Source organism: Capra hircus, chromosome 21 (genome assembly GCF_001704415.2).
Source record: "Capra hircus breed San Clemente chromosome 21, ASM170441v1, whole genome shotgun sequence".
In the NCBI taxonomy this organism is placed as follows: domain Eukaryota; kingdom Metazoa; phylum Chordata; class Mammalia; order Artiodactyla; family Bovidae; genus Capra; species Capra hircus.
In genome coordinates, this window is record NC_030828.1 from 67,294,830 (window position 1) to 67,317,988 (window position 23,159).

The 23,159-nt window shown below is 45.6% G+C and overlaps 1 protein-coding gene across 13 annotated transcripts in view; it reads left to right on the plus strand.

Moving 5' to 3' along the window:
• Window positions 6,892-23,159, plus strand: part of MARK3 (microtubule affinity regulating kinase 3) — a 111,669-nt gene continuing 95,401 nt past the window's right edge. For 4 of the 13 annotated variants that reach the window (XM_005695427.3, XM_005695429.3, XM_005695430.2 and 1 more), the window contains exon 1: window positions 6,892-7,569. In XM_005695427.3, coding sequence (XP_005695484.2) covers window positions 7,519-7,569 — 51 coding nt within the window. In that variant the 5' untranslated portion in view covers window positions 6,892-7,518. The remainder of the gene's footprint in view (window positions 7,570-23,159) is intronic. The other 9 variants (XM_018066076.1, XM_013973238.2, XM_005695428.3 and 6 more) reach the window with 5 other exon arrangements.

A 23,159-nucleotide genomic window follows, 5' to 3' on the forward strand; every position in this document is an offset into this window, starting at 1 on the left:
CTGGTCCGCTGAGGGATTAACCACACGAGCAAACTCAGGCTCCTTCCTCTGAGTGGATGGACAAGTCAGCCATTCATTTTCATTTTCTCGCTGCTTAAATTCAGGGGCCCCAGGGACTTCCCTGGTGGTCCAGTAGCTAAGACTGCACTCCCAGTGTAGGGAGCCTGGTCAGGGAGCTAGATTCCCCCATATCCCAGTAAAGATCCTGCATGTTACCAAAGTGGGACCTGGCGCAGCCAAAACAAAAAAGAGGGAGGGACTTCCCAGGTGTCCAGTGGTTGGGACGCTGTGCTTCCACCGCAGAGGGCACAGGTTCGGTCCCACATGCTGCTTGACAGGCATGGCCCAAACAAAACAAACAAAACCCCAAAAGAGCTAGTTTCTACCACTTTACCCCGATTCAGATTTTTAGTTATTCTATGTCCTGAAATTATATTATTCATGAGTTCTTTTACACATCTTGTAAATGACATTGAAGACTTTAAACTTTTCTGTTCAAGGTCATTGCTTAAACCACTGCTTCGTACAAAACAGGTGCTCAACTAACATTGTGGAAGAGAGGAAGAGAGGAAAGAGCAGAGGGAAGGGTAGAGGGCCCCCGTGAAGGGCTAACACGGCGTTTGTGGGGGTTCAGGGGCTCCACGGTTAGGTAGGAAACAGTAGAAATCTTTGCTCAGACACAGCTTACACTTAAAAGTTATGATTTGTATTTGGGTGATCCGTATTTCTTGGGTGCTTACTTTTTAAATATTATTTATTCATGCATTTATTTATTTGGCTGCATCAAGTCCCAGTTGGGGCACGCAGGACCCTTCATTCGGCCCACAGCAGCGTGGGCTCCCCAGTTATGACACACAGGCTTAGTTGCCCCGGCACGTGGGATCTTCATTTCCCGATCAGGGATCGAATCTGCATCCCCTGCATTGGAAGGCGGATTCTTACCCACTGGACCACCAGGGAAGTCCTGGGGTTGCTTGCTTTAATAGAGCAACCCCAAAGGAATGGGCAGATAGGAAGCTCCAGGAGAGAGCGGGTTTTATTTACCTGCTCATCCTTTATCTCCCTCATCCTTTTGTTGTCTGTCTGTTTTTTCAGGCAGCAGGATGTCAGGGCCACCGAAGTGGAATATGATGGCATTACTTTCTGCCTAGAGCAACTTGAGTGAGCCTCCTGCCCTTCCTGAGTTTCCATGTACCTGTCTGCAAAATAGAGACAATAAATATGAGCACGAACAAGTTTTGTATTGCAAGGCCCCTTGCCAAGCACATTTGTACCCATTGCCTCCTATAATGAGCTCAACAACATGTGAGCTGGGTGAAATTGAATGGGAGGAGAGACCCCCGACCCCCAGCCACCCGTGGCCTGGTAAAGCCTTGACCTATGTCTCCAGCCTCCAAGTCCAGTGCTCATCCAGGGGAGAACAGAGAAGTGCAGCTGCCCGGGAAGGTGGGTCCCCTCTCTGGTGGGAGGTGAATTCCACACATACATGCTGGCTGTTCTCTGGGCATTATCTCCAAGGATCCCCACAGCAACCACGGGTAGAAGGTTCTACTATTCCCATTTGACTGATTTAAAAAATTGAGCCCCAAAGACATGAAGCAATTTGCTTGAGGTCACCCAGCATTCAGGGCCACAGCCAGGGTTCACATCCAGGGTTGAGACTCCAGAGCCCTTGCTTTTCTGCTGCCTCTGTTGTCTCCACAGACCTTTTCCTTTTTAATTTTGTTTGGCTGCGTGTGGGTAGATGTGGCAAGTAGGGACTGCTCCTGTTGCGGTATGCAGGCTCTAGGTGTGTGGGTTCAGTTGTCGTGGAGTTGTGGTGCATGGGATTAGTTGCCCCGAAGCATGTGGGATCTTCCTGGACCAGGAACGGAACCCCTGTCCCCTGTATTGTCAGGCAGATTCTTAACCGCTGAATCACCAGGGAAACCCTCTCCATAGACCTTTGGATACAGTTCTAAACAGTGGGTTTTCCCAGCTCAGAGCTGAGAGGACAGAGAGCCACACTGTCGGGATGTAGCAAGGACACCCAGCAGAAGGTCATACACATGCACCCCTGGACTGGATTTAGATCTGTGATCTCCAGCAGATGAGAGACTAGAACATTTCGAAGCCTGGGGCCAGCAATTACGGGGGAAGTGGCCCTTTCTATCTTCATATCCCCCAAGATCACCCCAATATTGCAGTGCTTCACGGGAATTGCCAGTGGGACTGTGAGTCCTTGATAAAAGCTGGAAATTTCAGAATAGTGTGTTTAGGAAGGCTGCGAAGTCAATGATCTATCTCAGAAGCAGTCCATCCACAGTGATCCTGAAAAGATACAGTACTGTGGAAGACAGAAAGGAGGAAAACCCTCGACAGATCTATGTTGGGTTTCTAACTGAGCCCTCCACGGAGGTAAACAACGCGACGAGAATGCCTTCCGCTTACTCAGAACAAAAGGGACCAATCACCACTCCGGAGTCCGATCACGGCTCTTCTCTGGACTGTAGCAACGCTGGACAACTTACAGCCTCTCTCTGAGCCCGGCTGTCACCCCCCTCAGCAGGCTGGTGCAGTTAGTGGTCTTAGCATAGGCGCCTGGCGCACTGCCAATACAGCTGGAGCTCAGTGAATGTCCTGTGTACCCAGATGGAGAAGGCAATGGCGCCCCACTCCAGTACTCTGGCCTGGAGAATCCCAGGGACAGAGGAGCCTGGTAGGAGGCCGTCTATGGGGTCGCACAGAGTCGGACACGACTGAAGCGACTCAGCAGCAGCAGGAGCATGTACCCGGACAGCAAAAATCAAGGATTCGGCTCCCTGGGAGCTAGTGTGAGAAGGTCCCATGCAAGAAGTAACATGACAGGGCTTCATAACAAGAGGGAAGATCCAGGTAGTCTGGAAGTCATCCTGGCACAATGGCCAGGACACGAGAATCCCTAAGCTGTCTGCTGGCCCTTGCAGAGGACAACAGTGTCTTCATGGGGGTGAAGAAGGAATTTATCATCAGAGCAGTGAATTAAAAAGCTAGTAGCATGTCTGCTCTGACCCCTTCTCTACCCTCTGCCTATGGATGTTAAGGAGGGCGGAGTCTGGAACCAACTTTGTATTTCCCTGGGTGGTGGCCTCTAAGCACCTGTGACCCAGTTGAGAACACACCTGTCCCTGCCTCCAGGCATGATGACCCCAGATGTCCCACAATCATCACAATTCTTTTTTAAAAAAGAAACCGAATATTTAAAAAGATAATTTTATTTATTCACTTTTACTTTATTCTTACTTTGTAAAATAAAATATAGAATTACTTTTATTTGCTTTATTATTTTATTTACACATTTATTTATTCATTTTTGGCTGTTCTGGGTTGGTTGCTGCAGGGGTTTTTCTCTAGTGGCAGCAAGCTGGGGCTACTCTAGTTGCGGTGCGCAGGCTTCTCATTGTGGTGGCTTTTCTTGTTGTGGCGCACAGGCTCCAGGCATGCAGGCTTCAGTAGTTGCAGCTCTCAGGCTCTGGAGCAGAGGTTCAATAGTTGTGGGACATGGGCTTAGTTGCTTCGCAGCATGTGGAATCTTCCCGAATCAGGGATCAAACCTGTGTCTCCTACATTGTCAGGCAGATTCTTTACCGCTGAGCCACCACGGAACTCCTTCTCTTCTTGACTTTATTTATTGTAAGCACTCAGCATTCTGTTCCTTATCAGTTACACAGCAATGACAACAACACGCTTGCTCACACATGCTGAGGAATGGATCCTGGATCCCAGCAGTTCCCACACCCTCTCACATCAGAATTGTGCTTGTGAGTGCTGTGGTGTGATGGGCAGGCAGAAGCAGGTCTTTCCACCTCTGTCCGAACTAGGTGTGGTGCAGAGTACACAGGCGTGGGGATCAGAAGATCTGACCACTTGACATGATAGTATTGGTTAGGAATGCACTGAGCTGCAAGTAACAGCCAGCCTAAACTCTCCTGGCTTAAACAAACAGGGGCTTATTTTTTCTGGCATAAGAAGTCTGGAGGAGGGCAGTTTCAGGACTGATCCAGTTGCTCTTTCTTTCTGGTGCTGGGATGGAGTGGGTGCTAAACCGATTATCCCACCACGTGCCCATAGTAGCTGTGGACAAGGACACAAGTCTGGGGCTTCTGAAATCAGGGCCCATTCTGGCTCTACTGCTAATCAGCTGTGCAAGTTCAGACAAGTCACTTCCCCTCACTCAGGCTCAGTTTCTCTTCTGGCCTACAGCAGCAAGGGGAGGACCAGATTATCTTACATGAAAGCAGGCACTATCTGCGCACATACACAACTTGGTGTATTTAGTTACATCTTTTCAGTTCAAGGAGCCTGAGATAAAACCTATTTTAACATGAAGACAGGAAGGGCTTCCCTGGTGGCTCAGTGGTAAAGAAGCTGCCTGCCACTGCAGGAGACATGGGTTCGATCCCTGATCCAGGAAGTGCCCACATGTGACAACTGAACTTGTGCGCTACAACTACACAGCCTGTGCCCTGGAGCCCGGGAGTCACAGCTACTGAGCCCACGCGCTGCAACTCCTGAAGCCTGAGCATCCTAGAGCCTGTTCTCCACAGTAAGAAAAGCCGCTGCAATGAGAAGCCCATGCACTGCAACTGGAGAGTGGTCCCCACTTGGCGCAACGAGAGAGAAGGCCACGCAGCAATGAAGACCCAGCACAGCCAAAAATAAACACATAAATTATTAAAAAATATGAAGACAGGAAATAGGAATATGAACAAGGACAGAAGACATTTCAAGAACAATTTCCAGATCTTACCCTTCCATCTCTTCCAGACAGATCCTTAGATGTACATAATTTAGGCTGCAGAGGGCCCTTCAGACAGAAAAGTGGGTGGTGTTTCTTTTTTTCTCCTCCTCCATTTTGCATGTCACATGTACACCTTGCCCCCCATTTCCAGGTCTTTATAGTACACTCATATCATTTGACACAAGTGCTACGAAAATTTCAAAGTGTTTCTTTAATTCTAGCCTTTATGAAAACCAGAAGCATCTTGTTGAGTACTGTCAGTTTCATTTCCTACCTCTTGGCATTCACTGACTCATTATTTAATGTGTGCCTTCAGTGAAAAAAGCGTTGAGGTGGAAATCTCATCCGCCAGCCACTTCTCTGGCCAATGCGGAATGTTCTGAACCGTCCAAACCCTTTCTCTCAGCTCCTGCCCCAGGCTGAAACCCTTCTGTGGGTCCTCCGGGTCTTTATGCAGCTGACCTAGTTAACATTCCTGTCATCAGGAGTGCCATGCTGTGTCCAAACCTGGCCTGGGCCTGGCCTACCCCTCCAGTCTCACCGCTCACCTCTTGACCTTTACCTAAACCACCACGTTGCTCCTCATCCGTACAGCTCATCCTGCTCAGCATCCCTTTTCCGCCACCAGCACCTGGCTAACTCGACTCATGCGTTTACATGCAGCTTCACCACCACTCTTCCAGGAAGCTCTCCTGACCAACTCCCCAGGTTGGGGGCCAAATGCGCCTACAGGGACCCCCCCCAGTCTTGTGCTCACCAGCATTGCTCAGTTGAACTGTGTGAAACACACGTTTAACTAACAAAAATCCAACCATCTCTGCTCGGCCAAAGAAAGAGAAGGACATTTTCATTCAAACAGGGCAGTCTTTGGCCTGAACACTTTCCTGAGAGGAAGCGATGGAAGCCCTGACTGCATCTTAGTACTCCTATGTCCTAACATTGTGAGCATCTGTCCTTTCTGGGAGTGATTCTGGCGTTTAAAGACATGTATGTCTCACAGGGCAGGAAATGTCCCAGACAGAGCAAGAGGAGTCACATCCTGGGGGACCAAAGGAGAAAACATTAAAAATAGAAAAAGAAAAGCAGAGCATACCCACTACAAGCGCTTTTCTTTTATGGGAATTTTAGGATATGAGTTCAAATCCCAGCCTTGCAGCTAACCAACTTGAGTACTTTGGTCACATCACCGTAACCTGTTTAGACTTGGGATCACTAGGTGTGTCTGCCCATCTTAGAGGGTTACCCCGAGGCTTGAATGAGGTAACAGATGTCTGGAGCCCACAAGGTAGACGCTGTTCACTGACTCCAGCTCATTCCGCCCTGCCTTCTCAGAACCCCACACCGAAGCATTCCATCCACCGCCGGCCAGACTCTGGGCAGGCCCACCGGACACATTCAGAGGCTCAGGAGCTAGGAAGGGCTCCAGGGGAGGTTCTATTTCCAACGTCCCAGTCTACAAGGGTCCACCAAACTCCGCCCCAAGGTGGGACCCGGGGACGGAGTCCGGTCATAACCCTCCCCCGCGACGGGGGTTAGGCAGTGGTCTCAGGGGGACTCTAGGGCCCCGGGCCCCCTTGTAGCGCTCTTCCTTCTGCAAGCTGCGTCCGGGTCTCTCTCCCTTCCGACCGCGAGTTCCTCGTGGGCGGGACGGGCCTGCTGCCCTCAGGATGCTGAGCTCAGCCCAGGGCTGCTCAGCGTGCCGGGGGCGGGAAAGGTGACTGAGTTCACGGTTCCCGGGTCACCGTTAACGATGCAGGAACTTGGCTCCTCCCCGCAGCCCTGGCCCCCAAACGACTGTCACGGCTCCATCTAGATGCGGCGCGCTCCCAGCTTTTGAGGGACGCGACCTCGGCTGTTGCACACAGCAGACGCTCCATCGACGCTACAAACGCCAGTCCAGCAGTCTTAGCTCAGGCCGCCGCCCAGGACCATTTGCCGGCTCCTTCCCGAGGGCCGCGACCTCAGGAACCCGCTGCCCTAGCCGCCCCAGCCGCCCGCCGGTACCAGCCAGCCCTTCCCAGCCCTGGGTTCCGCCCCCCTCGGCCCGGGAGTCGCCCCTAGCAACAGCAGTCCGGCCGGCTTCCTCGGGCCTCGCTGATTGGCCGAACTCCGGGAGGCGGCGGTGTCGTCACTTCCGGCATCCGGAGGCAGCAAAGGAAGCCGAGAGGCGGCCATCTTGGGTCCGTGAGGCTCGAAGGTGCCGGGAGCGGGGGTGTCGGCAAGCCACCGGGCGGAGGCTGAGGCGGAAATCGAGCCGGAGGGAGAAGAGCAGCCAGGCGCAGGCGCCGCTTCCGCAGTCCCCTCCATGGTCGGCGCCCGCAGCTCGCGGGGACCTGTCTCGCACTCCACATCCTCTTCTTCAGGGGCCGCCGGCGGCGCTGTGTGGAGGCTCCGGCGCTGAAATCCGCGGCGCGACGGGCGGGGGCGGAGGAGGAGGCGAGGGGGTCCGGGCCTCCGGGGCGCCCTGAGGCGCGGGGACGCCGGCGGGCCGAGCCGCAGCCCGCCGCCGCCGCCGGCCCGGCCCCGCCACCGCCGACCGCGGGGCTCCTCGGCGCGGCCGCCGGGGCCGCGGGAGCATGAGCCCCGCGACCCTCCGGGGGACGGCCCGGGCCCGGCCCGGGTTCTAGACGGCCGTGGGGGAGGGGAGCCGCCCTCCCGCGGCGCCGCTCCGGATCCGCCGGGCGCTCGACGCCGCGACGCCGGCCCCGGGGCCGCGCTGTTTTGTTTCGCCCTCGCGTTGTGAAGTGAAGTGAAGTAAAATGTCCACTAGGACCCCGTTGCCGACGGTGAATGAACGGGACACTGAGAACGTGAGTAACCGCAGCGGCCGCTCGGGTCGGGTCTCCGCGCGCCGCCCCCGGGAGCGCGGCCGCATCCCTGGCCTCGCCACCCGGGCTCCGGTGGGCGGCCCGTTTCCTGAACGCGCGGGGCGGGAAGCGCCTCCGTGACTACGCCGGGGGCTCTCTCGGAAGCGAAGCGTGGAGGCTGCAGCGTGGCCGCCCGCGGCCCTGAGAGGCGGTGCCGCGCAGTGGCCTCTCGGAGCGTGTGTCGGGTCTCCGCTACTAGACGCTTTTCAGATGAAGTAGGCAGCTCTTGAGAGGCTCTCGGGTTAAAAACTGGTTCGCCGTGTTGACTCAGCGTACTTGATTGGGCCAAGTGGACTGTCCTTTATGCCTCGTTCTGTAAATCGTCTGCAGCTGAGTTTAGTGACAGTCACTATAAGTAAGCGCCCTCGGAGGAATCTTTTCGGCCCCCTTAGGTGGAACTCCAGAGCTATTCAGAAGTTCTTGGAGAGAGTTTAGACTTAGCGAGGAGTAGCCGCGTTTCCAGACGACTGTTTTGAAGGAGTTGGTTAAGCACCTTTCAAAGGAAGGTGTGTAGTCAAGCTGCCTGCCTCGCACTGCCTAGGCGAGGGTCACCCACTCCGAGCTTAGCTCTTCTTCCTCAAAAGAGCTTGGCTTAGATGAGCTCTCTGGTCCATCCTGGCACTCACGTTCTATGATTCTGTAAAAGGAACCTTGGCTTTTGTTCGTGTGAACTTTTTGAAAATGCAAGGAACACAGTTTTAATGACTGACAACTTGTAGTAAAAATTCCACTGGAGAGATGCTGATTCTGTCCCAGTGCGATTGGAACTTTTGTCTAGCTCTGGCTTCAGGACTGTTCCAGTCTAGCTGTGAGTTATCGTCTGTTAAAAACAAAAACATCTATGTTGGGGGTGGGGAGGGAGGGATGGACTTGTGCACACTGCTGTGTGGATAACCAGCAAGGACCTAATGTATAGCACATAAAACTGTTCAGTGTTGCGGAGCAGCCTAAATGGGAGGGGAGTTTGGAGGAGAACGGATACATGTATAGATAAGGCTGAGTCCCTCTCACCTGAAACTGTTCCAGCATTGCTAATCGGCTATACCCCAATACAAAATAAAAAGTTAAAAAAAAAAAAATCTAGAAAATAACTTGTAAAGAAACTTCACTGGCCTTTTATTATGTGTTATGAGGTAATTCCTGGCAAGAAAATGCTGTCACTTAGGAAAAGATTCCTTGCTCTGCCTGTTATCATGCTTTCAATAACGTCCTGAGACCTTGTGACTTAGTGGTATCAAATACCTTCATTTTAGTCTTCAAAATACCACTTAATTTGCTGGATAACTATTAGGTGCTTTAATCTGTTAATGTAAATCTTGGCCTAAAGCATCGCATTGGTATTTTAATGGATGATATTTAATGTTCTTTAACCTGGTAAATCAGGAGCACAGTGATGTATGTACCTTTCCATGACATGGATTAGAAAATTACATAAACAGTAATAGAAAATCTATTATTAGAATAGAACTAGTAATAGAAAATTTATTAGTAATAGAAGATCTATTAGTAATAGAAAATCAAAAGGTGAATTGGTGAATTCATTTTCTCATAGAACCTAATTCTTCATTGTTTTCTTGTTCTTTGACTGTGTAGAGTGGAGCAAGCAAAAATGTGAGTTAACGTGCATCATTGATTTTCACTCAGAGAAGCACAGTCTTACATTGAACCAGAGCAGGAGGTCCATACTTTGTGTTTTGTTACTATTATTATTTTTCTATTTTTTGACTGCACTGCCTGGCATGTGGGATCTTAGTTCCTTCACCAGGCATGGAACCTGGGCCCCCTGCAGTGGATGAGCGGAGTGTTAACCACTGGACCACCAGGGAAGTCCGAGGAGCTGCATAATTTCTAAGTAAACTATAATCAGAAACAATGATAGCAGATTTGTGATAATGAAGGGTTTACACCAAATGGGTCTTCACTGGTTCTCTGTTGAATTTGTTGAATTATGGTGTAATCTTTTTGTGTGTCATTAGAAATTACTAAGTTTAAAAAAAATGTGGGGTATGGAGTGTGCCTTTATTCTCTTGGAATGTATTTAAAATTGGATTTCTGACAGTGGTAAAATAGAGGTTTGTAGCACATCATTGCATTATTTCACCGTGCCGTCTTTTTAACTCTGGTATTGACGTGTTCTGAAAGTAGTTGTATATCTTTCACAGTGTGATACCTTGCGTGGTGTTTCACGTCTGGCATATACAATATTATTTACCCGATACTCCTGAACTGAGTATGAGACTTCCTGCCAGCCGAGTGATGAGAGTTCAAGAATGAATGGGAGTTCTCAGTTTGATTGGCAGCTCTTTTAAGTTGTGTATGTTGAGATAGAACATTCACTCTTCCCAAGTGTGCAGTTTGATGAGTTTTGACAAATATATAGTTATGTAATCACTGTCATGGTTAGAGAACTTTCCATTGCCCAAAAAGGTGCCCTGTGCTTCTTTACAATTCCCTTTCCCCAGCTGTTGGCAACTATGGTCTGTTACCTGTCTCTGTAGTTTCTCCTTTTCTAAAATGTTACTTGAATGGCATCAAAGAGCCTATAATCTTGTGTCTAGCATCTTTAGTTTGGCATTATTTTTGAGATTTATTTGTGTTTGTGTGTATATCAGTTCATTCCTTTTTATTGCTGAGTAGTAAGTAGTTCATTGTTTGGGTGTGTAACCGTTTTTTTTTTTTTTTAATCCGTTCACCAGTTGATGGACAATTTTGGCTGATATGACGATTAGCTTTGTCTTTATATTTTGTAAGAAGATTCCATTTTACTTACCCCCGAAATCTCATTTAAATTTTAAATAATTATATATAATTGTGTAAAGAATGGTGCTTATAGGTCAAGAATAATAAAAGGCAGATAATTTGCAAAAAGAAAAATCTCTTCATGCTGGTACACTACTCTATTTTCATTTATTTGATTTCCAGATTTGAATATCCACCTTTAGCTGATAGACTGTTTCCCTTTAAAACTTAAAAGGATAAAAAAAAAAAAGCCTCAAAAGGGCTAGTCGAACAGTTGGACCTAATGAGGATGTTGAGGCTCAAAAAGGTGACAGAAGCTGCTTGCAACTATTGACTTCAGCAGCAGAGCATCTACTAGGCCTCAGATCTCCATCCCAGTCCTCTCTGCTTTTTTGTGTATCAGACTGTTTCTCTAAATTTTATGTAGTAATTATTCAACTAGGGAGATGCAGTTGTACCAATACATAGAGTATAATTAAAAGTAGACTTTAAAAAATATTTTTCTATGGAAAGCAAATAGAGAATTTAATAGGTATTTATCAGTGGTTCTCAGCTGGGGACAAGTTTGGCCCCCAGTGGACATTGGACAGTGTTGGTTTTGGTTGTCATAACGGAACAGGGTTGCTGCTGACCAGGAATGCACCTGAACATTTTACAGCACATAGCACAGTGCCCCTGCCCTCAACAAAGAAACAGCCAGAATGTCAGCAGAGCCAGAGCTCTCAAACCCTGTGGTGTATAGTTAGCACCCCCGTTCCTATGTACTCAGCAGCTCAGTGACCAGACGGATTTTATATGTTCTGTCTCTAAGAATCAAGCTCAGTACATATCATTTCATCTCTAAAGCTTTTAGAAGAGGTAAAGCTTCTTTAAAAATGTAATCTTAATCCTTTGTCATCATTTTTTAATATCAAATACCCAGTTAGCAGTGTTCAGGTTTCCTCAGTTGTCTTTTTTTTGAACGGTTTGTTTAAATTAGAATCTATATTGGGGTCCACGTATTATAGATGGCTAATAAGTGAAACAAGGTGCTTTTTTTTAAAGGCAGCACAAAGTTTGCATTTTAGTTTATGTTCCGCAGTTGACCTACATAGAGGTCATGAACAAATTATGTTTGTGTACTGGTAAATTTGAAATGTATTTTCCACTTACATTTCAAAGCATATGACACTTCGTAAGTAAGTGCTTCCAGAGGCCCTGGGGTACTTTGCCAGTTAAACAGCTCCTGGTGTGTGTGCACGTTGTGTCCTTACTGCATTATTTGTTAATGCAAACAGTCATCAGAATTTCTTATCTCTGTGAAATAATAAACCGATGTTGTCATTGTCTAGCCAGCCACTGGCTGTTTGACTATTACCCTGCTCAGACCTGAGTGCCTAATTGGTGTGTGGCACTGTGCTAGGCTCCATGGAGGATATACCTGGGAACTATATCACTCCTCTGCCTTTGGGCTCCCAGTCCCTGCAGAACACAACACCCTGAGCTCTGTGAAACTAGCCTGCTAACTCTCAAACTGGAGCAAACACTGCCTGGAAGGCTTATGGAATCTCTGATGGCTGGGCTTCACCCCCAGACCTTGATTCTAGCTTTGGGGTCCTAGAGTTTGCATTTCTAACAAGTTCTACCAGATGATGTTAATGCTTCAGATCTAGGAACCACACTTTAAAGAATTGCTATGTTAGTATTCAGTGAAGGCTTGCTGACTAAATTATGTTCCTTTAGATTGTATTGTGACTAAAGAAGAGATTTCGGTGGTTTCAATAACATTTTCAGGTTCCTTGAGGTTTAAAATTGGTACTTTGTTGAAAGTGAGGTTATTGAGAATAAAAATAGTTACTGGTTGTTGATTACTATGTATCAGGCAACAGTACTAAGTACTTTATACAGTATTTAATTTAAAACATGTAGTGTGATTTCATTTAATCTGCTAACTTCCAAGCACAACTGTCTATTGAATCAAGCTGTTTGGGCCTTTAAAAAAAAGGTTGCTTTCTGAAGAATTAATATTTTTTATTGGGTCAAAGTGTTTGGGAAAAGATCTTATTCAGTTTGAGAGTCGTTTTCGTTTGTTATGTAAATTAGGGAATATTTGCCGTTTAGATTGTGTGTGTGTAGGCTTGATTGTGTCTGACTTCTTTGCAACCCCATGGGCTGTAGCCTTCCAGGCTCCTCTGTGGAATTCTCCAGGCAAGAACACTGGAGTGGGTTGCCATTTCCTACTCCAGGGGGACCTTCCTGACCCAGGGATGGAACCCACGTCTCCTGTGCCTCCTGCAGCGCAGCTGGGTTCTTTCCCGCGCCTCCATCTGGGACGCCCTTTGACTGTGTAGTGCATGATTATTTGTATTGTAGTTACTTTTAAGAGATTCATACACAATTTAATATGAATTAATAGTACCTGTGACCTTTAATTTCAAAGAGGATTGCTCTGGATTCTAGAACATGGCTAGATTTTATCCCTGGAATTTGTTTCCAAGCTGGAAGTTAGAGTCAAGGAGTATAGCCACTTCTGATCACCACTGGGAAGAGTGAAGTATAAATTCACTTGTCTCCTATCCATTTTAAACTTTCAAAATAATGAGAAAACAGATCTCTTCCTTGGGACTCTCCCAACTTTAATGTTGTCTTACATGGGAATTTAAAGAATGTGCTTGGAATTGGTCTACAAGTAATCACAAAGGGTTTGTGCTGACCCGCGTGCACCTGCCTGTACAGTAATTGAGAGGGCAGCTGGCGGCACTGGAAGAAAATGACTTTTGAGGCAAGTCCAGCTTTTTCTTCAAGCTAGATTCTTTAGCACTGCCCTTAGGTCACCTGAGCTGCTTGGCAAAGGTTGGTTAGTCTTACACAGTGCTGTGTAGACTAGACAAGGCATTGTTTTTGCCTTATTGGATCTGGGTTACCTGGGATCTTGGTGTTCACAGCTGAAGCTTGAACAAAGCTTAAGATGTTTTGTTTGTATTTCTCACTAATAAGCAGTTGCTTGGGGGTGGAGGTTGAATCTTGTGGGACTTGTATTGCTTATTCACCTAATCATGTCTTCGACTCTCTGTGACTCCATGGACTGAGCACACCAGGCCTTCCTGTCCCTCACCATCTCCCAGGTTTGCCCAAGTTCATGTTCGTTGTATCGGTGAAGCCATCCGGCCTTCTCATCCTTTGACGCCCTCTTCTTCTGCCCTCAATTTCCCTCAGCGTCAGGGACTTTTCCAGTGAGTCGTCTATTTACATCAGATGACAAAAATACTGGAGCTTCACCTTCATCATTAGTCCTTCCAGTGAATATTTAGGGTTGATCTCCCTTAAGATTGACTGGTTTGATATCCTTCCTGTCCGAGGGACTTTCAGGAGTCTTCTCCAGCACCACAGTTTGAAGGCATCCATTCTTTGGCGTTCTGCCTTCTTTATGATCCAGCTCTCACAACTGCACGTGACCATTAGGACATTTTATATGAAAATCTATTTTGGGAGAGTTTCGTATGAAGTTTGAGTAAGCTGAACTCAAGGGTCTTATTCTAGAATTTTATATAGCCCCATTCTTTTTATAGTCAGTACCTTTATGACTTCATTGACCACGGTAGCAGATTAAAATGAGAATCCCAGAGAGGAGTAAACGTAGAACAATTTCCTAACATAGCCTTCTGCCCTCAGCCTTACCATTCTTTGTCCGGAAGCATGATTTAAGCTGGGCAGGCAACTTTGATTATTGAAGGCACACGAGGTGTTTTGGGTGGCACTCCGTTCACATACTGTCTCCACCTCTTTCCGTGTCTTCCTTCTCTTGCGTAGCCCTTGCCTGTCCCAGACTTGCCTTGCTATTCGTAGGCATGTGTTAGCTTCACTAGTGGAATGGACTAAAGGAACTTACATACTTTTTTTCTTAAAAGAAGGTTGCCTTCTAGACATTAAAGATTTTCAGCGATAAAGAACCTTCTACATACCATGGTGATGTATTCTAGTTACTTTTTCTGTTGGTTAACTTAGGTCAGGTGCTTCGCGTTTATTTCCTGCTTATTATATATTTATCCTACTTATTGCTGTGAAACTAGCCGCTCCACAACTCAGTAGTGTAAAACAACAACTGTTTCATTATACTCACAGATTTTGTGTGAGGAGTGTAATTCAAATGGGAATGACATATCTGGGACTTCACTTGGGATATCCGGAAAGGATTGGGGGTTTGAACAGCTGGGTTGAAAGATGCATATCCTAAGTGAAAGTGAAAGTTGCTCAGTCGTGCCTGACTCTTTGCCACCCTGTGGACTACATACAGTCCATGGAATTGTCCAGGCCAGAATGCTGGAGTGGGTAGCTGTTCTCTTCTCCAGGAGAATCTTCCCAACCCAGGGATCGAACCCAGGTCTCCTGCATTGCAAGCAGATTCTTTACCAGCTGAGCCACCTAAGACCACTTCTTAATCTGGCACACTGACAGCTATTGTCAGAAGGCTGCTGGGGCTCTTGGTCAGAGCCACTACGTGGGCCTCTCCAGCCTGGAGACCTATGTGTGATCAGACACGAGGTGGCTTGATATTTCAGCAAACAAGACAGAGCTGCTTGTCTTTTACGGCCTATCCTCAGAAGGCACGTAGTATCAGTTCTTAGAATGCTAAAGCAGTCATGGGCACCCAGACTTGAGTGGAAGGGACTGAGCCCTTTCCTCGTAGTGGGAGTCAGAGACTTTGGGGCCATGTTTTCCAGCCACTGTAGTAGTAACTCTTGGGGTTGATAATCTGACCTAGCATTTTTTGTGTGACCTTTGAAGTTATTTAACTTCTTCATGCCTCATCTATAAATGGGATTGGTGGTAGTAATCACCTCATGGGGCGGTTATAAGATAATACCTTCCATGCCGCAGCCTCCCTTACCTCGCTGTTTTCATCTCCTGCCTCGTCTCACTGCGTCCATGGACCCGGGGGCCTTCTCGCTGTTCTTTGAATACACCAGGGACACTCCAGCCTCAGTGCCTTGGCGCTGGCTCTTCTCTTTGTCCGAACACTTTTCTTCCAGGTACCCACATGGGTAATTCTCTCACCTTCTCCTCTTCTCAGGCATCACCTCAGTAAGCCTTGCTCTAGCCATTGATGCCCCTCCCAACCTAACCCTGATCTAGTTTTTTTTTTTTCTTAATCCTTATTGCGTTGTTACCTTTAACACGGTATTTAGTTTATATATTTCTTAGGTTTATTGTGTTTTGTCAGTTTCCTCTGGCATACTGAACACTCCAGGAGAGCAGGAATATTTGTTTTGTTTATTGATACTATTTCAAATACTTAGAACATGCTGGTCATTTATTACAGGTGATCAGTAAATAAATATTGGTTGAATTAGTGATTAAATGGGACAGCATGGGTAAAGCATTTAGAATGGTGCCTGACACATAATAAGTAATGGATAAATGCTAGCCGTCATTAGTGCTTGTTTATTGGTCTTTTCATCTCATCTCTGTGTTGTCATTTCTTTCATTTCTCGTGTCCTGTGTCTTCAGCCTCTTCTTTCTGTATGTAGTTCCAATGAATTCATCTTCTTTCTCCTTTTTTAAAACCTCAGGTAACTTTCTTAAAAGGAAGCTTAATGGAAAGAGTCTGGGCTTGGAAGTCAGAGGTAAAGGTGGGAGCCTAAGACTGTGGTTGAGGGAGAGATTCTGAAGACGCTTCTGATGTATAGTGGACCAGATGTGGAGCCCAAAAGAAGGAGCAGCAAAACGTGAGAGAAATTCCGATTTGGAGTTAGAGGCTTGCCTTTGAACCTGGTCTTCCAATACTAATACAAGTAATCTGACCATGGGCAAGTTAATTACTTGTCTGTGCCTCATTTAAAATTTTTTAATATAATTAAAAACTTATTGATATAATTGACATGTAGCATCATATTAGTTTCAGGTGTATAACATAATGATTTAATATTTGTATATGTTGTGAAATGATCACCACAATGAGTCTAGTTAATATTCATCACCACATATAATTAAGGGTTTTTTTCTGTTCATGAGAATTTTAAAATCTACTCTTTTAGCTACTTTCAAATATATAATTTAGTATTAGGTATTCAGTATTATATAATGAGCATGCTATACATTACATCTTTTTATTTAACAGAAGAGAGTAACATCATCTATTCAGGGTTGTTGTGACTGAAGAAACTGAAACTGATTGAAGAAACCAAAAAGTGCTTGGCCCAGTCTGCTCCACATGATGAGGATTCTGCATGTAAATGTCAAATTCCCTCTTCAGGTAGCTTTTGTAGTGTTATTCTAGAAAACTGGGTAATCTAAAGTCTGGTTTATTATTCAAAGTTACTGACCCACCTTTCTAGTTTTGTTTTTTCTAACTGTTCACCTATTCTGCTGACTATTCACCTAGCAGTTTCACACCTTCTGGTTGCTGGGTCCTGTGTTCTAAGAATATGGAGAGAATTCTTACCATCAAAGAGCTCTTAGTCAAGTACTTCAGTGTAGAAATTAACTAAAGCAAGGGGATGCAAGACAGAAGTGCCAGCCTAGTCAAGAACAGAAAGAGAAGAAATTTCCAGCAGTCACAATGTCAAGGAATTAAGCCAATTTATTTTCATTGTTAGAGGTGTGTGAAAGAATTGTAAGAGGTGAAATCGGCTAGACCTTCAGGTTAGGGATGTCTCTCCCAGCACCCTCCAAGCTTTTTAAGCTTTCCTTGTGCTCATGTCTGGCTTGAAATAGCCTTTATCTTCCTTTAAAACTCTGCTACTTGTCTTTCAAAGACTCCATCCCCTTTCTTTTCCTTCCTCTTGGACACCTATTTTTCCTTCATCTTGCCTGAACGTGGTCATGTTGTCTGAGTGCTTAGAGCTGCATTGTCCAGCACAGTAGCTACCAGCTATGTGTGGCTACTGAGCCCTTGACATGTGACTGGTCTGAGTTAAGATGTCTTGTGAATATAAAGTATATTCCAGATTTTAAAGACAATATGAAAAAAGGAATGTAGAATCGTACTCTTTTTATATTAGGTGTTGAAATATTTGGGAATACATTTTTAAATATAAATTAAAAATTGGATACAATTAACCAATTGCTTTAATAGAAAGATGAAAGCGCCACACATTTCTCACAAACCTGTTGGGTGGTGCTCGGAGTATTCGCACTTTGATTTTCTCATGGGGCGGGGATTGCCCCTCGTTCCAGTTACTGTTCTCCAGTTACTGTTCTCCGTTAGGTCCCCAGCTAAACTGTGTGCGTATGTTCTGTTTGTTTTATTCCTCTGGAGAGCCTGTTATTTAATGAGTACTTAGCATATAATTAACTGGTCAAAAGCTACTGAGTCACTTTTCTAGAGCTACAGTTTGTGCTTTATTCTTCTGAGAGTAAATCAAGTAAATTAATTTTCAGTATGTTTCATTATTACGATGCTTCATCTGCTGTACCGGTAATCAGTTCAGTTCAGTCACTCAGTCGTCGTGTTCAACTCTTTGCGACCCCGTGAACTGCAGCACGCCAGGCTTCCCTGTCCATCACCAGCTCCTCTCATGTCCATCGAGTTGGTGATCCCATCCACCCGTCTCATCCTCTGTCGTCTCCTTCTCCTCTTGCCTTCAATCTTTCCCAGCACCAGGGTCTTTTCAGATGAGTCAGTTCTTCACAACAGGTGGCCAAAGCATTGGAGTTTCAGCTTCAATCCTTCCAATGAATATTCAGGACTGATTTCCTTGAGGATTGACTGGTTTGATCTCCTTGCAGTCCAAGGGAGTCTCAAGAGTCTTCTCCAACACCACAGTTCAAAAGCATCATTCTTCGGTACTCAGCTTTCTTTATGGTCCAGCTCTCACATGCATACTTGACTACTGAGAAAACCATAGCTTTGACTAGACAGACCTTTGTTGGAAAAATAATGTCTCTGCTTTTTAATATGCTGTCTAGGTTTGTCATACTTTTCTTTCAAGGAGCAAGCGTCTTAATTTCATGGCTGCAGTCACCATCTGCAGTGATTTTGGAGCCCAAGAAAATAAAGTCTTTGTCACTGTTTCCATTGTTTCTCCATCTATTTGCCATGAAGTGATGGGACTGGATGCCATGATCTTTGTTTTTTGAATGTTGAATTTTCAGCCAGCTTTTTTACTTTCCTCTTTCACTTTCATCAAGAGGCTCTTCGGTTCCTCTTCGCTTTCTGCCATAAGGGTGGTGTCATCTGCATATTTGAAGTTATTGATATTTCTCCCAGTAATCTTGATTCCAGCTTGTGCTTCATCCAGTCCGACATTTCCATGATGTACTCTGCATATAAGTTAAATAAACAGGGTGACGGTGTACAGCCTTGCTGAACTCCTTTCCCAATTTGGAACTAGTCCGTTGTCCCATGTCTGGTTCTAACTGTTGCTTCTTCACCTGCATACAAATTTCTCAGGAATCAGGTCAGGTGGTCTGGTATTCCCATCTCTTGAAGAATTTTCCACAGTTTATTGTGATCCACACAGTCAAAGACTTTGGCATAGTCAGTAAAGCAGAAATATATGTCTTTTTGGAACTCTCTTGCTTTTTCCATGATCCAGTGGATGTTGGCAATTGGATTTCTGGTTCCTCTGCCTTTTCCAAATCCACCTTGAACATCTGGAACTTCTTGGTTCACATACTGTTGAAAGCCTCACTTAGAGAATTTTGATCATTACTTTGCTAGCGTGTGAGATGAGTGCAGTTGTGTGGTAGTTTGAGCATTCTTTGGCACTGCCTTTCTTTGGGATTGGAATGAAAACCGACCTTTTCCAGTCCTGTGGCCACTGCTGTTTTCCACATTTGCTGGCATATTGAGCATCATCTTTTAGGATTTGAAATAGCTGAGCTGGAATTGCATCACCTCCACTAGCTTTGTTTGCAGTGATGCTTCCTAAGGCCTGCTTGACTTCAGACTCCAGGATGTCTGGCTCTGGGTGAGTGATCACACCATCGTGGTTATCTGGCTCATTTAAGATCTTTTTTGTGTAGTTCTTCTGTGTATTTGTGCCACCTTTTTAAAAAAATATCTTCTGCTTCTGTTAGGTCCTGTTAGGTCCTAATACCAGTAATAAGCGTTTTATTACAAACAAAAACAAGTTGGCTGATTTTATGCATATGAACAATAATAGTTCCCTTTCCCTATTTTCATATTCTTGGAAACATTTTCATAAACTCAGCTGCAGAAGCCACATCCTGATGAGTGTGAGGCCGTTCTCTTTATTCCTGTTAATCCCTATATATCATGTCCCTTATCTTCCCAAGATGTTAGTGTTCTTATATGTGTTCTTAAACGTATGTGTTTTGTGCTTTGTGTAAATAGTCCAGTCTCATCTATGTATCAAACCTGTCGCCTCTAACTGTAGAATAGCACTTCTGTGGTATGAGTCTGCCACATTTTACCTACTTGCCGGGGGGGAGATGTCTGCTGCATACATGCACACACACACAGTGCGACGATGAACGTCTTCATACATGTCTCCTTGTGGAGCCGTGTAAGAAAATCTTGCAGATGTGTAGCTAGGAGTGGGTTTCCTGGGTCACAGGAAATGTCAGGCACTTGTGGCTTGCTCTTCTGGATGGCTCCGTCAGCCATACTCCCACTAGTAGTGCACAGGGGTTTTGTAACGCTAGTTCCTCCATCATTAGAATTGTCCAGTTTTCTAATTTTTTTTTGCTAGCCCTAAGTATAATGTGATACTTCATTGTTAATTTGTGTTTCTTTATGATTTTTCAGTTCAGTTCAGTCGCTCAGTCGTGTCCGACTCTTTGCGACCCTGTGAATCACAGCACGCCAGGCCTCCCTGTCCATCACCAACTCCCAGAGTTCACTCAAACTCACGTCCATCGAGTCGGTGATGCCATCCAGCCATCTCATCCTCGGTCGTCCCCTTCTCCTCCTGCCCTCAATCCCTCCCAGCATCAGAGTCTTTTCCAATGAGTCAACTCTTCGCATGAGGTGGCCAAAGTACTGGAGTTTCAGCTTTAGCATCATTCCGTCCAAAGAAATCCCAGGATTGATCTTCAGAATGGACTGGTTGGATCTCCTTGCAGTCCAAGGGACTCTCAAGAGTCTTCTCCAACACCAGAGTTCAAAAGCATCAATTCTTCGGCGCTCAGCCTTCTTCACGGTCCAACTCTCACATCCGTAGATGACCACTGGAAAAACCATAGCCTTGACTAGATGGACCTTTGTAGTACATCTGTATATTTCTTGGCTTTGGGGGCCTTTTATAAAATGCTGTTTTTTCTCTGTCCCTTTTCTACTTGATTATTTATTTCTTGTTGATTCTTAGATACTCTTTGATTTTCTAGGTATTAATCCGATGTAGGTTTCAGACATTTCATGTATCTTCTATCATCTTCGTAGAAGTCCCTTTGGACAGACGCTCTTAATTTTCGTGTAACTCACATGAATGTTTGCCTTAAGTTTGTGCATTTGAGCTTTTGCTTAAATATCTGGCTCACAAGGATATTTTCTTAAATTTCATTTTATACTTCACATGTGGGTTTTTTTAGTCCCTTTAGATTAAAAGGGCACCTCCCTTCTGCGTGGGGACGTAGATAGGGATCTAGTTCTGTGTTCCTCTGTGACTGATCCAGTGAGCCAGTTTTCCTCTGCTGCCCACTCAGTGGTCCATCCTTTCCCTGCTGGGTTATAGGATTGCTTTCATTGTATCTCGAGTTCCCATATACTCAGTGGCTTTTATCTTGGTGTTTAGTTGCATTGCCTGTTTTTCTGTTGTGCCAATAGCCTACAGGTTTTCTTTTCTTTAACAATTACTATGGCTTTAGAGACTATTGCAATCTTTCTATCTTTATATGTATATGCTTATCAAACTTTTCATGTTAAAATCAGTTTAGACTTAAAATTGTGAGATTAGTACAGAGTACATGTGTGCTCTTCACTCAGTCTCCCCTGATGTCGAGCAAGCACTTAGATACCAGTGAGCCAGTGAAGTCGCTCAGTCGTGTCCGACTCTTTGTGACCCCATGGACTGTAGCCTACCAGGCTCCTCCATCCATGGAATTTTCTAGGCGAGAGTACTGGAGTGGGTTGCCATTTCCTTCTCCAGGGATTGAACCCAGGTCTCCTGCATTCCAGGCAGATGCTTTACCGTCGGAGCCATCAGGGAAGCCCAAACCGTGGTACAATTATGAAAACTAGAAAATTAACACTGGCCTAATACAGTTAACAAGAGCTGCAGAACTTACTTGAATTGTCACCTGCTTTTCTGCAGGGTTCCTTCCCTGTCTCAAGATCCAGTCAAAGATCCCACAATTTAAGTTTGTCTAATGTTGTCTCAGAATTAGGTTAAGGTTACATACTTTTGGCAAGAACGCCACCGGAAGGATGCATCACCCTTAGTGCATGCTCCTGAGGGTACAGTGTGATGCAGGTGTGTCTTGTTACTGGTTTTAACTTTGATCACTTCTTATTTCTGAGCTTTATTTAACTCTTTTTTAAGGCTGACCTGGTGGCCATGAAATATTTGTCCGTGTACACTTTGAGTTCAGTTCACTTCAGTCGCTCAGTCGTGTACGACTCTTTGCGACCCCATGAATCGCAGCACGCCAGGCCTCCCTGTCCATCACCAACTCCTGGAATTCACTCAGACTCGTGTTCACCGAGTCAGTGATGCCATCCAGCCATCTCATCCTTGGTCGTCCCCTTCTCCTCCTGCCCCCAATCCCTCCCAGCATCAAAGTCTTTTCCAGTGAGTCAGCTCGTCACGTGAGGTGGCCAAAGTACTGGAGTTTCAGCTTCAGCATCATTCCGCCCAGAGAAATCCCAGGGTTGATCTCCTTCAGAACGGACTGGTTGGATCTCCTTGCAATCCAAGGGACTCTCCAATCCAAGAGTCTTCTCCAACACTAGAGTTCAAAAGCATCAATTCTTCGGCGCTCAGCCTTCTTCACAGTCCAACTCTCACATCCATACATGACCACTGGAAAAACCATAGCCTTGACTAGACGGACCTTAGTCGGCAAAGTAATGTCTCTGCTTTTGAATATGCTATCTAGGTTGGTCATAACTTTTTTTCCAAGGAGTAAGCGTCTTTTAATTTCATGGCTGCAGTCACCATCTGCAGTGATTTTGGAGCCCAAAAAAATAAAATCTGACACTGTTTCCACTGTTTCTCCATCTATTTTCCATGGAGTGATGGGACTGGATGCCATGATCTTCATTTTCTGAATGTTGAGCTTTAAGCCTACTTTTTCACTCTCCTCTTTCACTTTCGTCAAGAGGCTTTTTAGTTCCTCTTCACTCTCTGCCATAAGGGTGGTGTCCTCTGCATATCTGAAGTTATTGATATTCCTCCCGGCGATCTTGATTCTAGCTTGTGTTTCTTCCAGTCCAGCATTTCTCATGATGTACTCTGCATAGAAGTTAAATAAGCAGGGTGACAATATACAGCCTTGACGTACTCCTTTTCCTATTTGGAACCATTCTGTTGTTCCATGTCCAGTTCTAACTGTTGCTTCCTGACCTGCATACAGATTTCTCAAGAGGCAGGTCAGGTGGTCTGGTATTCCCATCTCTCTCAGAATTTTCCACAGTTTATTGTGATCCACACAGTCAAAGGCTTTGGCATAGTCAATAAAGCAGAAATAGATGTTTTTCTGGAACTCTCTTGATTTTTCCATGATCCAGCAGATGTTGGCAATTTGATCTCTGGTTCCTCTGCCTTTTCTAAATCCAGCTTGAACATCAGGGAGTTCCTGGTTCACGTATTGCTGAAGCCTGGCTTGGAGAATTTTGAGCATTACTTCACTAGCATGTGAGATGAGTGCAATTGTGTGGTAGTTTGAGCGTTCTTTGGCATTGCCTTTCTTTG